The 16,113-nt window shown below is 54.9% G+C and overlaps 1 protein-coding gene across 4 annotated transcripts in view; it reads right to left on the bottom strand.

Moving 5' to 3' along the window:
• TMEM63B (transmembrane protein 63B) overlaps positions 1-16,113 on the bottom strand; it is a 90,527-nt gene continuing 74,414 nt past the window's right edge. For 2 of the 4 annotated variants that reach the window (XM_073338488.1, XM_073338487.1), the window contains 12 exons: positions 15,894-16,027; positions 15,567-15,704; positions 15,007-15,160; positions 13,881-13,987; positions 12,384-12,470; positions 10,412-10,477; positions 9,656-9,818; positions 9,032-9,137; positions 5,464-5,631; positions 5,110-5,225; positions 4,530-4,610; positions 1-2,685 (listed from right to left, as the gene is read on the bottom strand). In XM_073338488.1, coding sequence (XP_073194589.1) covers positions 2,518-2,685; positions 4,530-4,610; positions 5,110-5,225; positions 5,464-5,631; positions 9,032-9,137; positions 9,656-9,818; positions 10,412-10,477; positions 12,384-12,470; positions 13,881-13,987; positions 15,007-15,160; positions 15,567-15,704; positions 15,894-16,027 — 1,488 coding nt within the window. In that variant the 3' untranslated portion in view covers positions 1-2,517. Of the gene's footprint in view, positions 2,686-4,529; positions 4,611-5,109; positions 5,226-5,463; positions 5,632-9,031; positions 9,138-9,655; positions 9,819-10,411; positions 10,478-12,383; positions 12,471-13,880; positions 13,988-15,006; positions 15,161-15,566; positions 15,705-15,893; positions 16,028-16,113 lie in introns of those variants that run through there. The other 2 variants (XM_073338489.1, XM_073338490.1) reach the window with 2 other exon arrangements.

The following is a 16,113-nucleotide window of genomic DNA, read 5'->3' as shown; positions in this document are numbered from 1 at the left end:
TCAATTTTTTTTTCTTTTTTACACAAATATATACAGGGTATTATACACAGCTCGACTCAGACACAGTGCCAGTTAGAAGACAGCTCCCCTTCCACCCCCCAGGCAGTGCCCAGGGACTGCGCCCAACAGCTGCACATACAGAGCAACTGCAGCCTGCCCGCCACACTGGGGTGAAGGGAGTGGTGCAGATGGGAATAGGCAGCCGTGGGACCAGCATCCCCCCTGTTCCCCTGTCTGGACACGGGCACTTAGAGCCCTGTGCTTCATTTCCCCCAGGCCAAGCTAGAAATCAATCAAAATAAAACAATGTGCATTTCAGCAGGGAGCTCTAGAGGGGAGGGGAAGTCTGCCTGAGGAACCCACTGGGCCCACCCTCTCACAGCCACTACCACAGAAGAACATGCTCCAGCCATCAGCTAGCTGCTAAGAATGAGCCAGGGTCTGAGCCCTTCATCCCTTTGTCTTCCCCCATCAAGGAGCAAGTCCTGCTATTGCCTCTGTCTCTGTCATTCCTATTAGAGGGGCAGGGTAAAGGAAGGACATCTGGTCTCTGTTCCAAACTGTCTTGGACTTGCTGTGTGACCTTGGGCAAGTCTCTTCCCTGCTGTGCCTCAGTTTGCCCCTCCGTACCATGGGGATGACAAGTCTGACTGCCCTCCTGGGAGCAGAGATGGGGAGGGCTGAGGCTTAACTCTTTAGTGTCTATAAAGTGCTTTGAGCTCCTGGCTGGAAGTTGCTAGCAAAGGACCAAGGCAGGTTATTACTGCCTTTCCTGGAGTCTGCTCCGACGCACCCACTGGGCTCCAAGCGCTGCTCCGGCTGAAGTTAATTGGAGCAGTGTCCACGTAGGGTGTGCAGTCAGGGCTGTGGCCAGCAGTGGCCAGTGAACAGAGCAGCAGGGTGAGGGAGGCAAGGGAAAATAAATATAGCTTACCAGCAGGGAGGTTTATTTTGGGTTCCTGCTGCTCACTCTGCCTGGCATGCAGCCCCCTGTGCAAATCCAGCCTAGCGCGGGTTTGGTGCTAAGGGTCGGAGGGAGGTTTTTATGCCCAGCAGGCAGTGATGTCCCGGGAGAGTCCCACAGCAGCATGTTACACTCACCCATGGGACCAAGTTCACAAGAGGGATGCAACTCTCCCGGGGACTGGGATTCCAGAGCTGGGCAAGGCATGATGGCAGAGGCTGCTTCTCACGCTGCCTGAGCAATGGGGACAGGGAGCCACAGCCCTATGCTGGCAGGAACCAAACACACAGGAAGGGTCATCCAGGCTCTGTACCAGGGCCAGGGAATGACGGTCAGCCCCAGCGCCTGTTGGTAGCTGGGTTCAGTGCCCAGCTGCACTCCACAGCAGTCAGGGAAAGCTGACCCCAGTCCTCCCCCTTGCTGGCCCCGCTGCACAGACACAGGACAGCATGGGGGGCGGCGGCAGCTGGGTGTCAGTTTTTTATTTTAAAGGGGGGGGGGGAATGTACAAAATAACGCCACTTAAAACAATGCCACATGCCCCATGGTGAGTCCCCACCACGGCCCGACTGGGATCCAGCTACTGCAGATGTGAAAAGGCCGTGCTGGGGGAGGGGCTCCCTCTTCTCCTACAGGCTGGCTAGGATACACACTCATGCTAGCCCCTACGCTCCCCTCGCCCTGCGAGGGGTCCTCCCACTATCCTCGCCACCCGGATGTGCTCTCCAGCCATCGCTGAGCCTGCGCGGTTTTCACTGGGTGACACCTGCTCCCCGCACTCGGCTGGGTGCTGCCACGGACACTGGGGTCCATGGGGAAGAAGAGCAGGAACAGGCCCAGGCTGTTACACTTCCCCCAAACCGGACCGTGGCCCTCACATGCCCACAGAGCCAGTGACTGGGGAGGGGCACCCACACTCCGATGCACATGCGTGTGGGAGACACAGCCGGGGGGCAAAGGGCAAAGCTCCTTCTGCGGCTAGGACCAGTGCTAGCTGCAGGGCTCCCAGCCGCCCGCTACTAGCTGGGGTTGCAATACCTTGATTAAAGCTTTTTCTTCTTTTAAATCTAATAAATTATTAGTGTTCAAGATTCCAGATGTGGGGGGCTGAGGGGAGGCCACTGGTGACCAGAGATCCCCTCAACACTTGCCACCTCAAAGCATCCAGGCTTTTGCTGCCCCTGGGTCCTCTTTCTCCCAGAATGGAAGCAGCATGGGTCAAAGTCATCTTCCTCCTCCTCTTTCTTCTCCCTTCCTGGGGTCTCGTGGTCTCAGTATGTGTTAGAGAAGGTAACTAGTAAGAGCAGGTCCCTTCTCACCCACCCAGACGGGAGTGAGAGGGAGCAGGGCAGGGGAAGCAAGGAATGGAGAATTTGATGCACAGCCCTTTCCCACCCTTGGAATGAGCATTAGGGCAGCAGCCAGGGCAGGTGGGAGGGGGCAGGGGCTGGCATCCTCCTTGCCACGCTCCCGGCTCCATTCGGTTCTCTCTCTGTTTGCAGCAGCCACCCCAGCTCCCGGGACTGCCCTGCCCCTCCTGCCCTCTGGGGTCGCTACTGGTGGATCTCGTTCTCTATCAGGCTGTCCTCACACGACTGGAAATCCGTGTCGTTTATGCCGTCCGGGTTGATGAGCTCTTCGTCCTGGGACCCCTGCTCCTCGGACTCGGCCGCGTCGCCCTCCGGAGACGAATCCTGCAGCACTTGTGCGATGTACTTTTGCTGCGGAGGGGAGGTGGGGGAGGGGGAAAAGACAACAGACCTGTTAGCTCTGTGCAGGCTGCTGGAAAGCCACAGCAGTGCAGTACGGCGGGTAAGCGCCATGCAGACAGGAGGCTGAGCTCAGGGCATGCTGGGGCTGAAAAGAACTCCTACTGCATGGAATGCACAGGTTTCAGCATGAGACGGGGGCAGGGAGAAGGGCTGGATGATTTCAGGGAGGCTGCTTGGATGGGAAATGCTAGCAGCACGGCCAGGGGTGCAGCTCTTGATGTCCCATTACAGGTAACCCCCCCATTTTCTGAAGACCTCGATGTAGATCTGAACCTTCCAAAGAGCCAGGGGTGGGAGCATTGGGAGTAGTGGGGGTCAGAGCTTCTACAAGACTGGAGGGCCTGATATTAAAGGGGTCTGATTTTCCCCACAGAAGACAGGTGCCCAGCACTTTCTGGCAATCTAAGATGGCTCAAGCTGGGCACTCGCATATCGAGGCCCTTTTGAAAGAAGCTTTCTTACTGTGGGGATGGGGCACAGCAGGGGATCTAACCGGGAGGGACAAAGCCACCCCCTCAGGAAGCTGGAGTTCAGCACAGACCTGGTTTACCTGTACGGACACCTGTCTGGCTGCATGGCAAATGGGAGCAGTCAGGACAGTTTGGGGAATTCTGCCCATCCCTGCCCTCCAAATCTGCAAATCAGCCATGTCACAGCAGAACTTTACCAAACAGGCCCTTGGGTAACTGGAAAGCGCATGGCAGCAGGACTGCATGGGCTTGGGAAATGGTGACAAGGCCAGGTTCGCCACAGCGGCCTCTACACATACACACAGCCATTCTGATGAGGCCTCATCAGGCCTCCCCCGTATGCTGGGGTGAATCAGGAGTCACGCTCCTGGAGGGGAATCCAGCCCTTCCTTTACTAGTCACACATTGTTTGCTCTCAGGACAAATCTTGATGTTGCAAAGGACTCACAGCCCCACTTCCTTGTCCCCTTTGTGCCACTCAGAGCACCCTGGCATGGGGGAGTCCCCAGTGGGATCAGGACTGGTGTAGCCAGCTCCTGTAGGAGGCCCAAAGAGCCCTGTTATAGGAGATAAGGGAATGAAGGGCCTGGCTGGGATGCGTTGCAGTCCAGCTATCCCCAGCTGGCAAATGGTCTCTTGGAGATCATTACCAGCTGTCACAGGCCAGAGCAGCCCCCAGGTGGCTCCAACTTACAATGGAGATGCGGGCAGAGTCCGGCAGTTGTAACCTGCTCCTTGAGGCTCCTTCCTCCCTCCCTCCACCACCCGCAGATCTTAGCTGCAGCAGAGTATCTGGCCTTGGAAGGAACTTGATTATACCAGAGCCGGTTTGCTCAGGAGAGATTTAAAGCGGCAACCTTAGGGACTCCAGACCCCAGAGAGCTGGGCGGCGGGGAGAGGTTACCCCAAAAATGTTTTCATTCCATCATGTCAGCTTGCAATGAAAACAGCTGGCGCTGGGATGGGGAGGTCCCAGCCCTGCGACATTTGCAGCGTGCCCTGATGGGCGAGAGCCAGAAAGTGAAACCAAAAGGGGAACTGACCCGTCTGGTTTCATTGTCCCAGCTGAGAGAGAGGCAAAAAGTGAACAAACAGCATCAGGGGCACGAGGGGGGGGAGAGAGGAGACGGACAGTACAATTCCTCATCTCAGCTGAGCGAAGGACATGCGGAAGGGCATTCTCTTCTGAGCCCTGCCTGCGCCCCACGGATGCTGGCTGGGCCAGGCCCGGAGTGAGGCCCTCAGACAGGAAGAGATGTGTGCAGCCCCCTTCCCCTGTCCCAAACCGAGAGACACACGGCAGCGGGGGAGCTGGCGACTCACAGCGGATTTGGGAGCTGGCGGCATGGCGGCAGGTTGCCCGTTCACCCTCCCGTCCACGGCGTCCACCTCCGTGTGGTCAATCTAGAAGGCAACAGAGTGAAATGGAGACATGGCACAGAGATGGTGGGGCAGCTGGTCCACTGACCCCGTCAAGCCTTCCCTGGGAGCCTTATCTGACCAGGGAACCTGGGCGCACAAGCAATGGCTGGGCTGCAGGGGGCTGAGTGCCCAGCTCAGGGGCAGCCCCATGAGGCTCCTGTTCCAGGAGGCTGGAGAGGGAACAGGCTTATGTGTCAATGATGAGGCATGGCAAGGGGGTGTGCCTCCCAATAAGCTTTCCTGCCCCTCACAAGACCAGTGGCGGTGGTCCTGAGATGGGGGAAGGGCCCTGTCCCAACTACACCCACCTGCATGTGAGTGGGGAGGCAGGAGAGGTATTCGACCAGGGAGCCCATAATGAAGAGGAAAGGCCCTGTGAGGAGCTTCCCTAACAGCCCAACTTGAGGTAACCCCTCATCACCTCATCCACGGTTCCCTCCAACCGGACACCCCCCACCCCCAGTGCCTCCTGGGACCTCACCTTGTAGTTGTGAGCACTGAGGTATTTGAAGTGTCCAAAGCAGACATGACACAGGCAGATCACAATGGTGATCACGAGAACCACAAAGGTGAACATGGAGGTGGGGGCCAGGAACCCTGGGCAAGGCAAAGGGTCACAGTCAGGGTGGTCGCACACCCAGCATGCAGCTCCTCCGGCTTCACCACCCCCAGGGGCCTTTGCCCTGGCTCTTTGCCCACTACAAAGGCGGGACAGCCAGCACGTGGTGCTGGGGGGGACAGGAAGCCCAGCACTCTCAGCCAGGCTGAGTTCGGTGTTTATAATTCGGTGCCCGCCACGCACCCCCTTAGCTCCCTCCCCTCGCCCCGTGCTTACCTGTGCGCATGGTGGAGAAGAAGAGAAGCCAGAAGAGGCAGAGAATGGGGGCTGCCACCACCTGGTTCACGGCCCCCGAATGGATCTTCTTGTCCAGCTTGGCTGGCAGGTAAGCGTAGTACAGGTTGTACCTGTCAACCAGGTGCTTGAGTAGCATGTACATCAACCCTGAGAGAGAGAGCAAGAGAGAGACACACACACAGTGAGCAAGAGCAGTGAGGTGGCTGCTGGGCTCCAGGGTCAGCAGCAGGGGATAGTGGGAGATCAGGGACCGGCTCACAGGTGCCAGCATGCTCTCTCTGCAAGGCTGCTCAGGGCTGAGCTTTAGGAAGACGACTCCAGACTCAAGGTGGTGGGAAGCTGGAGTGAGTTAGCCAATACTCAGGTGAAGCCTCATAATTCTCCCTACCACGCCTGCTGGGAAGGCCCTTCTTCAGTGTCCACTTCACTGCTGAACAGAGGGGTCAGAGTGTTGGGGGAGTTGCACTCCACACAGAGCCCCACTTTCCATAAAGGAAAGGATTCATTCAACGGGGCTAAAGGAGGACTTTCCAGTGTTATCTGACCTATTCCACACTCCCAGTGCCCTCTCCGCCAGGCTGAGCTGCTGTGCTAGGGATCTGAGCGTCCACAGTGACACATGTACCCGCTGTAACACCCCCCACCCCAGGGAACCCCCGCTCTGGGATGCAAGCAGATTGCTCTGCACCTGCTGGAGAGGGGAATCCTCAGGCCAGGTGCGATACTCAGGGGGCTCATTTTCATGTCATTATTTGTGCCCCTTAGTGCCAGCAGAAGCCAGTGCCACCTATGCATGGCAAAGCATCGAGTGCCACACCAAAAATTCAACCTCCTGGAACACCAGCATCAGGCAGGGCATAAACACTGAACACTTCAGCAAGTGTCGAGAGGGAAGCACTTGCTTGGCTGAGAACCTCTGGCCTGGCTCACCCTTCTAGGCATGAGCTCTGCAAACATGGCCTCTCCAAGAAGATATTTCAGGGAACAGAAGACAAGGCCCATGATAATATTGGACAGAGAAGCTTCTCAACCAGCCACACATGGAGCATTATGTAGCTAGGTCACCGCTCTCCACCCTCATGCGGAGACTATGATCCACCAAACAGAGTGGTTCAGGGACTCCAGCATCAGCTGGACTGGGCAATAGGTCCATTCGCTGTCCCCACACATATGCACTTGTCACCCTGTAGGGACTGCTGTCAGGGCAGCAGAGGGGACATACTGCCAGCCAGGAAAGCGTTCTTTTGGGGCAAAAGGGGTCTTTGGGCAAGAGGCAGAGCAGAAACAGCTGTTATGCAAAGACTACCGAGGCCCTTTCTTTTCCAGCTGGGAAATCGACAGCTCACTGCCCAGCCTGGCAGATGTTCTCACTGCAGTTACAGGGGCAGCCATCCCCTGAAATGGGGGCAGCCAGAGAGCCTCCTAGTAGGGAGCAGGGGGATCATCTTTCTTACCTGGTCTGTGTAATACATGACCAGGTGAGAAACAGCAGCAGGCATGTGGGTGGAGCTTCCAGCTGGTAGCTCGCTTGTCCCTTAACTGGGAATGCTGGGCACCAAGGGAGTGCGAGAGCCATTGTGTGTCTATTTACAGCCTGGCTCTCTAAAGGGTCTAATTCGCACAAACGCTCAAATACCAGACCCAGGTGACAGAAACCATGCCACACAAGGGCTGTGGGGGTACCATCAACAACAACTAAATATCAAGGCCCTATATCTAAGACACCCCTCAAAATGTATTCAGAGGAACATTTCTAATGAAGTTTCTTTGTAAGGGTTCACAAACAAAACTGGGCTTGGAATGTAAACCCCGGTTAAAGAAGATAAGAAATTGTGCCATTAAAGAATCATAGCCATGCTTTCCAAACTCCCTTCCCCAAACAGATTAAGGAGATAACATCTACTTACTTATAACACTGAAATATAAGTATGCAGGATGGCTAAATTGTCAAATGAAAAGCTTTGCTAGTTCTAGGTTAAGGATTTGTAACTGTGGACAGCAAATGACCTCAGATGAGGTAACACTTAGGCCAAGACCTTGGTGGCATAAGTGTGGTTTTGCCAATTCTTCTTTTACATAAAATTGCTGATCTGCTTAAAACAGGGGTGGGCAAATTTTTTGGCCTGAGGGCCACATCGGGGAATAGAAATTGTATGCAGGCCATGAATGCTCACAAAACTGGGGTTGGAGTCTGGGAGGGGGTGTGGGCTCTGGGGTGGGGCTGTGGATGAGAAGTTTGGTGTGTAGGATGGTGATCAGGGCTGGGGCAGGGGTGCGGGAAGGGGTGCAGGTTCCAGCTGGGGGTGTGGGCTCTGGGGTGGGGCTGTGGATGAGAGGTTTGGGGTGCAGGAGGGTGCTCTAGGCTGGGATCAAGGTTTTGGGGAGCAGGAGGGGGATCAGGGCTGGGGTAGAGGGTTGGAGCATGGGGAGAGGCTCAGGGGTGCAGGCTCCGAGCGCCGCTTACCTCAAGCAGCTCCCGGAAGCAGTGGCATGTCCCTTCTCTGGCTCCTACGTGGAGGCGTGGCCAGGTGGCTCTGCACACTGCACCAGCCGCAGCCACCGCCCCTGCAGCTCCCATTGGAGCGCTGGGGGGGGAAGGGGGGGACACTGGAGCATGTAGGAGCCGGAGCGGGGCCATGCCGTGGCTTCCGGGAGTCATGTGGTGTGGCCCCCTACCCAGAATCCTGGCTGGAGTGGGGCTGATCCACGTGGCATGGCCCCTGACCCAGCGCCCTGGCTGGAGTGGGGCTGAGCCACTGGTGCAGCTCGCGGGCTGGATCCGGCCCATAGTTTGCCCACCCCGGCTTAAAACGATGTTATTGCTGACAGAACAAAGGTACGTATTGTGCTGGAAGTTTTGAGGTAAAAAGAGACAAACCTGTGACAACAAAAAATATGTCTTCATGGGAAGACCCAGGGCAGTGCAACATAAAATGACATGACCCACAAACTGCAAAATCAAACAGGAAAAATGGTGAAGCTGGGTAATTAAAGCTTGTGCAGGAGTAATGTACGGGTTATCCCAAACCCAAAGGGCTAATGTGTTAAAAGCTGACTGAATAAAGATTGAAGTGATCTGTAACTTAGAAATGTACGAAAGATCTAAGAGAACATGGGCTCACACTGGAGAAACACCGTGGCAGAAACTGAAGGAGGGAACTGAAGGACCCCACTGAGGGATCAGAGAAGACGATGACTACCATGGAAGGCGGCACGATTTCCCAGTGCCCCACAATGAGGTAACTTGGGCCCATTTACCAATTCTGTCTTATCTGTTATTAATTGTCTGGCATAAATGTATGGGGACACTATAAGTGACAATAATTGTCTGAAATTGTATAAACAAAGGTAAAAATTGATTAAGCCTAAATCGGGTGGACTCGTGACTCAGTTTCCCAACTTTTTATCCGCACCAAGATAATGCCTCCAATCGCACCCTGCAGATGGGGCTCCCCCACTGGAGGCAATGAAAGATACCACCTCCCTCCTGCCTTTGGCTGCAAGTCTTTCCAAGCACAGCAAGGCAGAGGGGCGCCGGGCCACCTACCAAAGGGGACGATGATGGGGCAGGTGATGCTGTAGGTCATGACCACGGTGAAGACGCACATCATCCAGGCATAGGCGGCTCCAAACTGGAACTCATACGCTTGGTGCTGTGGGAGGAAGCAGAGAGCACATCAGCATGGTACGCAGAGCTACCCAGCGCCCTGGGTAGCGGGAAGCACGCGTGAATGCACAGGAGCGCACGCACTGCTCTGTCCGTGTGCAACGGTTTGTTCAGGCTCTCTGCGGATGGGTCTGTCTGTGAGCACACACACGGCATGGACTTGCCTTAAGAGGAGCTGTGGGAATCCCCCCCACTCTCCCCAGGCTCTCTGGCTGCAGCTCTGATCTTCCTGACGCGATGCCTGTTAGCAGGCTGTTTCCTTAAACACTAGTCAACGTACACTTATGTGCGAGCATGCGTCTGGATGTGCACGGGTATGGCTGTGCAGCTTGCACAGGTTCAGACTCATGGGTGCACGCTTGCACAAGTCTACCACTACAGGAACACGCCCAGTTTGTTCACCAGGGGCCTAACGTGCATCGGGTGCTCGGGGCAGGTCTCCAAGGGTGGCCGCAAACGTGCCCAGCATCTGCTAGGGGAGATGGGGTCGGCTCCACCACGTACCCTCTTGACGTTCCTCCGCTCAGCGGCTGAGCGGGCCAGGCAGAGGCGGATCATGTACATGAGCAGGCCAGGGATGCGCAGCAGGTCCATGGCGTTCCCGATGAAGGCAGAAGCGATGACGTAGTTCACAAAGAAGGCCCCGTTATCAGGCAGGAAGACGCACCTGGGGGAGGGGAGGAGAGTGAGACAGGCAAGTAATGCTCCTTAACCTGACCATAGACATGGAGGGGCATATGGGCTGCAGGTCCGGCTGGGCAGAGAGGAAGCTGACCAGGGCTGGCACTGCCATGCAACGGTCACTGTTCCACCTCTTTCTCCTGACATTCTGCTTTCTAGGAAGCTGGTGTGTTTTACCACAAACAGGCCAGTCTCCCCACATGTCCCCCCAGGAATAAATCTGGCTAGGAAGAACCAGCTCAACAGCTCTAGAAGCAGCTTTGGCTTTGGAAGACCCCACAGAGACTCAGGCCCCCTCTTCCAGCAGGAGGCACTGGATGGGACGGGGCAGGAGCACTCGCTGTGTGGGGAACTCCCCAGCTACGCCAGTCCCAGGCTCTCCCAGCAAGGAGGCACTGGATGGGACGGGGCAGGAGTACTGGCTGTGTGGGGAACTCTCCAGCTCCCAGCAGGAGGTGTGGTAAGGAATGGGGCAGGAGCTCAGGCTGTGAGGCGAGTTCCCCCCAAACTCCAGTCCCAGCAGGAGTCACAATTACAAAGAGAGGCTTTCCCCGCCCCCTGGTTTCAGATACCACTTACTCAAATCGCACTGCGGCCTCAGCCAGGAATTTTTTGTCAAACAGCCAGCGGAAAAACACATCCAGACTAGGGAGAACAATTAAAAACAAAGAGTCTTGTGTGAGTATATAAACGTTTGGAGATCAAGGAGCACAAGCTGTACGCACACGTGGTCACGACCCATCTCAGGAGCTGGAACAACAGCTACTGCGAAAACACAGTAATCTTGGAACACGGATGCTCTCAGACACGTGTATATGTGAGAGCGTGCTGCTGTCCTCCCCTTTCTAGTCTTTAGGACAGAATGTATAGAGGAGGAAATCTTTAGTATATGGTGCGACTACTGGGAAAGAGGGCTCAGACTGTGCTGGGCTGTCTGTCTCTGCCGTCCATCCCATGCACATCGTTGTACCTGTACTTCCTCACTCAATTCTGCAGGGGAGTTAGCAGCAACATCTGCTGCAATTCTCTGCTGACCCGGTGGGGAGTTATGCTGGGGCCTTAAATGGCTGCTTTAAAGGAAAACGGCACTACAATAGGAAGTAGTTTCCACTCACTTGAACCAATATAAAAAAAAAGACTAAAACATTTGACATTATATTATATACATGAAAATTAAAGATGAAATAAGGACGCAGTGATATTGTCAGTCTGAGGATTCATATCAAGACTGGAAGATCAGAACGGCAGACAATTTCTACAGCTCTTTTTAGTGCAAATATTTACACCCCGACCCCCAGAAAAGAAAACATACAAAACTTGCCCTAACAATAGCTGTGGGAATGGTTTGCTGTCTCTGGCTGCAGCTCTGATCTTCCTGCCTCCTGACACGTCAGTGGCTTGTGTATCCAAATCTAATTAATTAAAATACCTTTGATTTCAAGGTAGTCTCAGGCTCCCCGCCCCTCTCCCTGCATCATATTTTTCCTGTTTTTTAAAACATTTTTCTCTCTGCTGGATGAAAGAGCCACACAAACAAACAGGTGAACCCTGCCTATGCAAGGCAAACAGTGAAACTGACCAACTCCAAAGGCCCAGATCCTAAGATCAGTGGAAGTTAGGTGCCTTAATCCCTTTGAGGATCTGAACCAACCTGCCCTCAAACACACAGAATAAACAAGCCGAAAGAAATCCTTGTTCTCTCTTTTAATTCTGTTAGGTTTAGGCCCAAATTCTGCAGCCTACGGACTTGCATGTGCTCATTTGCGGAGCGCAGTTTGACCCTGAAGCATTGCTTGTGCAAATAGCCAGTAAAAGATTCTCAGTCAGAAGTGTGCTTATTTTTAAACCAAGGGGATCCTTTTAAAGTGGGAGCCAAATATAATTAATGGGGTCACACAGCTACTCAGCCCATATCAGTGGAGATTCAGATACAGCATCAGCTATTTTCAAGATACTCCTGGAGAATTTCCCTTACTCTTGTAGCACTTTGCACTCTCCCCCATTCCCTCTTCACGTCAGTGCAGCCTGGGCTCTGAGGCCTCCAGAGCAGAGGACCTGTCCTAGCAGCAGACAGCTGGTTGGAAACCATTTGTGGTGGCTTTGTGAGTGTTGCCATGGAACATTGGCCTGAGGATTTGGGAAGTGGGTCCAGGAGGAAGGCTGAATGGGTGACACTTCATTACAACATGTGGGGAGGCTGGCTGCATCCTGCCCCCACCTGGCTACAATGGGGAATTGGCTGGTTTCGTACAAATGGGCTTATTTAATAGGTTTGTTGGAAGGGGTCAACTGAGCAGGATCTAAGCCCTGTGCAAGTGGAGAGAAATTAACCAGCTTGCACAGAGCTAAAAGGGCCAACCCTGTAGCTCTCGGGCAACTGCCACCATCCCAAGCTCAAGGGGAACAATTCCCTATTTGCAGTTATAGAGGTGCCAAATGGGCGCGAGGGCAGTCTCTCCTCCATTATACAGGACAAGGCACTGGGCTAAGGGCATCCGCAGCCCAGTGCATCATGTGGCGCTGGGTCTCCAGACCTGCCTTCGCTTCCCACCTGCTCAGGCCCAGCGAAGGCAGCAGCAAGACCATGAAGATGAGGAAGGTGTAGCACTTGTGCATGGTAGTCCTGTTCTCTCCAGACCTGTGGGCACAGAGGAGGCCATTAGCAAGTGGACGGGGAGCCCCACAGTGGGCGACCACACTCATCTATCGATCCATCGTAATGACTTACAATGCACCCTCTAGGCCCCTTTGGTACCGATCTGTCCATTGTACTTGTCTATTATTATTGTTAGATATTTGTATTCTGGTAGCATCTAGGAGCCCATCATGGACCAGCCCCCGGCTGCGCTAGGCACTGTATAAAAAGACTGTCCCAGGACGTGTGAAGGACAAATGAGTACAACAGATAGATAAATGGGGGATTGTTGGAATATTTGAGGGCTCACAATCTGCAATGTCTTTATCCTCGGCAGTGCTCTTATCCCCATGCTATAGATGGGGACAGACTTGCCCAAGGTCACACAGGAAATCTGTAACAGAACAGGGAATTGATCATGGTCCCCTAAACCCCAGACAGGCACTCTAACCACTGAATCATCCTTCCCCTCACCTAGTATACTCCTTTCAGCCCCAGCACTCCCAACCCTCCAGGGGCTCCTCCTGAATCAGCCACAGGAGTGAATGCAGACAGCATCATGCCTGGTGCTTTACAGTCACTGAGGCCTAGAAAAGATTTGCTGGACTGGTAAAGCTCTCCCCTATGGCAGAAAAGATTTGCTGGTATAGCTGGAATGGTAAAGCTCTCCCCTATGGCAGACACATCTTATGCTGGCTAAAAAGTCCTTTTGTTTGTATAGCTTATAACTGTTCATCTTATTTCACACTTTTGTTGGTACAGAATCATCACCCCCAGCCAACACTGGACTACTGGCACACACTTCTAGTGTAGACCCAGGCCTAACTCACCATCACAGATCTCCAGCATGGGGGCTGGGCTCATTCTCTGATTTGGAGAGATGAGGAAAGTGAGGCCCAGGGAAGGGATAGGACTTGCCCAAGGTCACACCCAGCTGGGATTAGAACTCTGGATTTCCAGGGTGCCAGCTCTATGCTCAGACCACTAGACATACTGATTGCAGGCCTGCCGCAATCTCAGCTCAAACAGGCTGAGCCATGTGACCTAACAACATGCGATCAGAGCAGCAGGGTCCGACACAGCAAATATCTTGGCTCATAAATACATAATAACAATCATACACATACAAACGTAATGCCTGCCAGCCATCTGGAGCCCATAGAGCTTAACAGACTGTGCATATTGCAATCAGTTCATCCAGTCACTGAAGTGCAGCCACCTCTGAGATGGGGTCCAGCACCTGATTAACAGCTGCAAAGCACACTACCCCCACAGTTTACGCCAGGAAATGAAATTACAGGCAGATCTTAGATGGGAGGAATAGGACAAGCAGGCCTTGCTCTTGTGCAAGGTGCTGAGCGCACACAGCTGGCAGTGGTGCTCAGGCTGAGAGCAGGCGCTGGCTGTCCTCACCTGGTCCAGTGAGCTTCGAAGAAGGCGGAGTAATACACGATGGTTGGCAGCAGAGCAGAGAAGCACCACAGCAGCAGGGTGGGGAAGAATTGGGTGATGATGGGGTTCTGGGAAGGCAAAGAACACACTGTTCATTGCAGTCAATGCAAATCCAGAGGCTGGGCACGTGCGGGAGGGCAGCAAGCTAACCTGCTGCATCGCCAGTGGCAGAGGACAAGAGCTGCCAGCAGAGCTGAGCGTGACTCTGCCCCTTTGGGGGCTGTATCCATAGGGGCACTTTCCTCAACTTGGGAATCCTGGATGGGAACCCGCAGCACCTCTGCCTTATCCCCTGGTGAGAAGGAGAGTCTGGGAGTTGTATAGGGCGGGGAATGAGGCACCAGCCCAGGCCCTGCCCTGGGACTCATTGGTCTCCATGCAAGGGTGCAGCTACTCCAATTGTCGGGCTGGGGTTTTTCCCAAGTGTAGAGGCAGCCTAATGCAGTCAGTGTATCCCCTATAGCTCTCCTTTGCTCTCATAACACTTTGGTCCCTCAGCACGTCAGTGGAGTGTTTGCTTGGTCTCTGTTATGGTAGGGAGAGCCAGGATTTCCTCCCACTTGCCATGCATACAAAACTGAGTGCTGGCTGCTGGCCGAAGAGCCCGGCAGTCCCTTGGGAGAGTGCAGATTGCCTGTTTGCCCAGGTTCTGACAAGAGAGGGATCCTCAAGGCCTCTCATATGGTCGCAGGCAGAATCCTTGGCCGCTCTCATCTCCTCTGCAAATGCAGCCACCTTGGATGCTCTGGCTCCAACAGCACATGCTCTCTGTTCTACTCCAACAGGCTCTGTGGTGCCGCAGCTCAGGAAAGGGCAGGGAGTCTGGCTGCTTTCTGCCCTCACAGAGCAGAGCGGTGCCCACACAGCAATGATGTAGACAAGGCCCTCCCCTCCCCCCACAGGAGCACTTGAGACCAGTAGGGACCTTGCTCGGCCTGATGGGGTCAGGCCTAGTCTGTCTGGATACGTGAGGTGGAGGGACCAGTGCACATTCGTGACCCACCCCCACCTCCCCAGGGCTGTTCCATGGGACGGGAGGAAGGGGAGGGCTCCTCATTCCTGCCCCTGTCCCCCTGGCAGGCCTTACGTTCAGATACTCCACGGGCTTGGTGACGTTGAACTTATCCATGGTGGTGATGATGATGGCGGGAGTGGTGAGGAAGAAGAGGAGGAGGAAGAGGACGACGTTGATAACCAGGCAGCGGATCCACCAGATGAAACCCCGGATGGAGAGGTGTTCCCTGGGGGGAGACAGGGTGCAGAAGCCAGTCAGGAGAGGATCACAGGGGGAGGCAGAGAGGCGCCAGAGACATTGGTCTGTGCTGGGCAGAGTCTAGGATGTTACTCTTCAAGTGCCTGAACCCCCTTTAGAGGCACCCAGATCCCACTGCTCCCCATACAGAGTCAGACCCATGGCCCAGCCAGGCTGTGACCCTGCACCCAGATGTTTCAGTGGAAGCTAACCCCTCCAGCCAGCTGTGTGGGCCTGTCGATGGGGATACTCCCTCTTCTGAGCTCCTGAGCTGCCAAGGGCACTCCTGGGCTAGGCCCATGGCCCTGATGGTTCCTTCCCTTTACCAGGCTGTCTGTGCCCCCATATCCCTGCTGCTGCCCAGACCGGCCCGGCAGGAGATGCGGCCTGCTCACCAGTAAATGTTCTGTGGGTCGGGGGCATAGGTGACGGTCCAGTTGGAGATATGGAGGGACTCGCTGCAGGAGGAGGCCCGAGGCTCCCCGCGGCACGCGCAGCCCTGGCACTTGCATACGTTGAAGTCTTTGAGGATGCTGGAGGCAAGAGGAAGAGGGGGAGAGTGTGAGGCATCCCCAGAAGGGGAGATCATGGAGGCTGAGCCCGCAGCTATCGGGAGGGGCACCTGGGCATTATTTTCTAGCCACTCACACGCCTGCCTGGAAATGACAGCGACTCTCCCTCCCGTCCCCTCCCTAGTCCCATGGCGGGCCCCTTGCACTCACATGGCCGTAATAGTCTCGTTGTGGAAAGTGACGAAGGCCATCCCCAGAGGCTTCTCGTTCACCTTCTCCTTCTCCCGCTTGTAGTCATCCTTGAGCTTCTCCTCCAGCTTGGTGTAATACTCGATGGCCTCCACCTGGACACACGGATGCGGGTCAAAGCCAAGAGCCACGCAACCCCACCATGCTGCTGCCCCCTCGGGCCCCAGGCCGGGCATGCCTC

Source organism: Lepidochelys kempii, chromosome 3 (assembly GCF_965140265.1).
Source record: "Lepidochelys kempii isolate rLepKem1 chromosome 3, rLepKem1.hap2, whole genome shotgun sequence".
Classification (NCBI taxonomy): Eukaryota; Metazoa; Chordata; order Testudines; family Cheloniidae; genus Lepidochelys; species Lepidochelys kempii.
The sequence above is the reverse complement of the archived record's forward strand: the minus strand, read 5'-3'. Positions and strand labels throughout refer to the sequence as shown.